The sequence below is a fragment of the Gossypium raimondii genome, chromosome 6 (genome assembly GCF_025698545.1).
Source record: "Gossypium raimondii isolate GPD5lz chromosome 6, ASM2569854v1, whole genome shotgun sequence".
In the NCBI taxonomy this organism is placed as follows: Eukaryota; Viridiplantae; Streptophyta; class Magnoliopsida; order Malvales; family Malvaceae; genus Gossypium; species Gossypium raimondii.
Window position 1 is genome coordinate 21,250,959 of NC_068570.1, and position 2,869 is coordinate 21,253,827.

At 35.3% G+C, this 2,869-nt stretch overlaps 1 protein-coding gene across 1 annotated transcript; it reads left to right on the forward strand.

The window, feature by feature from the left end:
* Positions 1-632: 632 nt before the first annotated feature.
* LOC105781539 (uncharacterized) lies at positions 633-1,099 on the forward strand. The gene is made up of 2 exons (XM_012606073.1): positions 633-819; positions 924-1,099. Exons 1-2 carry the CDS (start codon positions 633-635, stop codon positions 1,097-1,099), a joined length of 363 nt encoding a protein of 120 aa, XP_012461527.1.
* The last annotated feature ends 1,770 nt before the right edge of the window (positions 1,100-2,869 follow it).

Consider the following 2,869-nt stretch of genomic DNA (forward strand, 5'->3'; position numbering starts at 1 on the left):
GCTTAATTTTTGTCATTCTCGAGAAGGTGGGGGACATTTTGGGCCTAAGCGAACAGCTCATAAAATACTTGAGTGTGGTTTTTTTGGCCGACTATTCATAAAGATTCATATGCATTTTGTAAAACATGTGCATCATGTCAAAAAACTGGAAATTTAAGTAGCCGAAATCAAATGCCATTACATAAATTTTATGTTTGTGATATATTTGATGTATGGGGTATTGATTTTATGGGGCCTTTTCCTTCTTCTTTCGGTTATCTGTACATTCTTGTTTGTGTTGATTACTTGTCGAAATGGGTGGAAGCATTTCCAACTAGGGCCGATGATGCTAAAACTGTGGTGAAATGTCTTAAGACCAACATTTTAAATAGATATGGGGTACCAAGGGCTATAATTAGTGACAAGGGAACACATTTTTGTAATAGAACCTTAAAAGCTTTATTTGCACAATTTGGTGTCACCCACAGAGTGTCGACAGCTTATCACCCTCAAACCAATGGGCAAGCCGAGAGTAGTAACAAAGAGATCAAGGGAATTTTAGAGAAAATTGTTAAGCCCAATAGGAAGGATTGGAGTAAAAGGTTAGATGAGGCATTGTAGGTCGCTCAACGGCTTACAAAACGCCAATTGGGATGTCACCTTACAGGGTTGTTTTTGGGAAGGCATGTCATCTTCCCGTTGAGCTTGAGCATAAATCATTCTGGGCTATTAAGCAGTGCAATTTGGATTTTAGTTTGGCAGGTGAAGAGCGCAAGTTGAAGCTGCAAGAATTAGAGGAGTTGCGCCTAGAAGCGTATGACAATTCGGTCATCTACAAAGGTAAGTCGAAGGCATTTCGTGACTCAAAGCTGATTCGCAAAGAATTTAAGGTGTGGGAAAATGTACTACTCTTTAATTCTAAGCTTAAGTTGTTTCCCGGTAAGTTAAAATCAAGGTGGCTTGGTCCATTTATAATAACCGAGGTGCATCATCATGGGGAATCGAAATTAGGAGCCTCGAAATTAATAAAATTTTCAAAGTGAATGGTCACAGGTTGAAGCATTTTCATGAAGGAGAGCAAGCAACTTGGTTGGAGGAGATCAATCTTGAGGATCCATGAGAAGTGTGATGTCGAGCCACCGACTTAAAACAAAGGCGCTTGTGGGAGGCAACCCACATATTCAGGGGAGTTTTCTTTACCATTATTGTTTCTTTCCATTAAGTTAATTTTAATTTTCAAATTTTTCTTTTGCATTAGGGACAATGCAAACATTAAGTATGGGGGAGAATCAATTCATTGATTTTCTAACATATTTGATGCTTGCAACTTTCATGAATAAGTCTTGTCGAATTTCCTTTAGAAAAATATTTAAATAAAAGAATGAAGATGTATTTAATGAATTCAAACTGATTGGGGTGGTTGTATGTCGATTGGTTGGGTTAAATTTTGTTTTCAATTAATTGATTTTGGTTAGTTCTTGTTAAAAAAAAAATTTTAAAATTAATCCGCTCAATTGATCAATTATGTGGTCCTTGTGAGGAATTTGAGCCTAGAGCGTAAGTTGGGACATCCATGCCAACTTGAGAGGTTCTTATTCATTCATGTGTGATTATTGTTATCGGCTATCAATTACTCTAGAACTTGCTTTAGATCTTATTAAAGATAGTAATACATTTGATTTTCATTAAATATGATTCAAGAGGCTATAGGAATTAACCCACAAGTACTTATTTTAAAAAAAAAAACCAACCTTGACATTATTCCAATTAGTTAGCCAATTTGAAGCCTCAATTTCCCATTTTTTTTTGTACCTCCAGAAATTAAGACAAAGCCGAATCCACTCACCTTTTTAGGCTAGTTAATTTAGTCTGGAAGTTCATCCTGATTTCGGCATATGCTGGCCAATTTTGGGTGATGTTTAGTTGGTAATTAAAGGCTGATTTTTGTGAGAAAGAAGCAGCAAGTTACAGCCTTCCGAGTAAATTTCATAAATGTAGCGTTATGTGATCATAAGGGAATGGATCGGTTGAACCAAAGGACATGGAAACAATGAAAGGCTGATTGATTTAGTTATCTTCTTGAATTATTGAAAACAAAGAAAAAAAGAAGAAGAGAGAATAAGAGAATTGATGACTTCCGGACGATTAACTAGTCTAAGGAAATTAGCTCCACCATCCAAATAAATTCCTCCCGTCCACTGCACATTACCTCAGCCCCATTACAACCATAATTTGGTCTCGATTATATTTATGAAATTTTATGTTTTCTGTTAAGGTAAGATGGACAAGCAAGCCTATGGGGTTAATTACGGTTGATTTCAATTTGAGAGCATTATACTAGCCTAAACACAATGAGTGAAGAGTGTTAACAATTCTATTCTTTTCAGGTGAGAATTGATCAAAGACGCGTGATTAGTTTCCTTTGTATTTTCCTCTCTTGAATAAACCAAAAATCTTAACTGTTGATTTCGGAATTCATCCCAAGCATGAGCGATGCGACAACTCTTTATTAGTCTTGATATTTCTGAAATTCTTCTTGATTTTTTTTTTGATTGCTCAGGGACGATCAATGGCTTAAGTATGGGGGAGTTTGCTAAGTTCAATTTTGAGCTTAACTTGTTCAACTAAATTATTTAAATTATTGATTAAATTTTGAGAAATTGAATGTCGAATTAGTTTAAATTACAGCAAGAACATCCCATGCCGTAATAATGTGTTTTAGCTCCAATTCAATTATTTAATGTTAAAATTTTAAGTCATGTGCAGGTGAATGACATTTGGATTTTCGTATGAGCTGAAATTGGAATAATTAAGCTGCTGAATGTTGATCATATGCTGGCTGAAGGAATTGAATTTTAATTGGCAGCAAAAATTCGGTCAAATAAAGAAA

What these genes read in the sequence shown, in the direction of transcription:
- LOC105781539 (XM_012606073.1), top strand. Translation starts at nt 633, where the DNA reads ATGTCACCTTACAGGGTTGTTTTTGGGAAGGCATGTCATCTTCCCGTT. An exon ending in CAATTCGGTCATCTACAAAG is followed by an intron (nt 820 to 923) that starts GTAAGTCGAAGG and finishes TTTCCCGGTAAG; the next exon opens with TTAAAATCAAGGTGGCTTGG.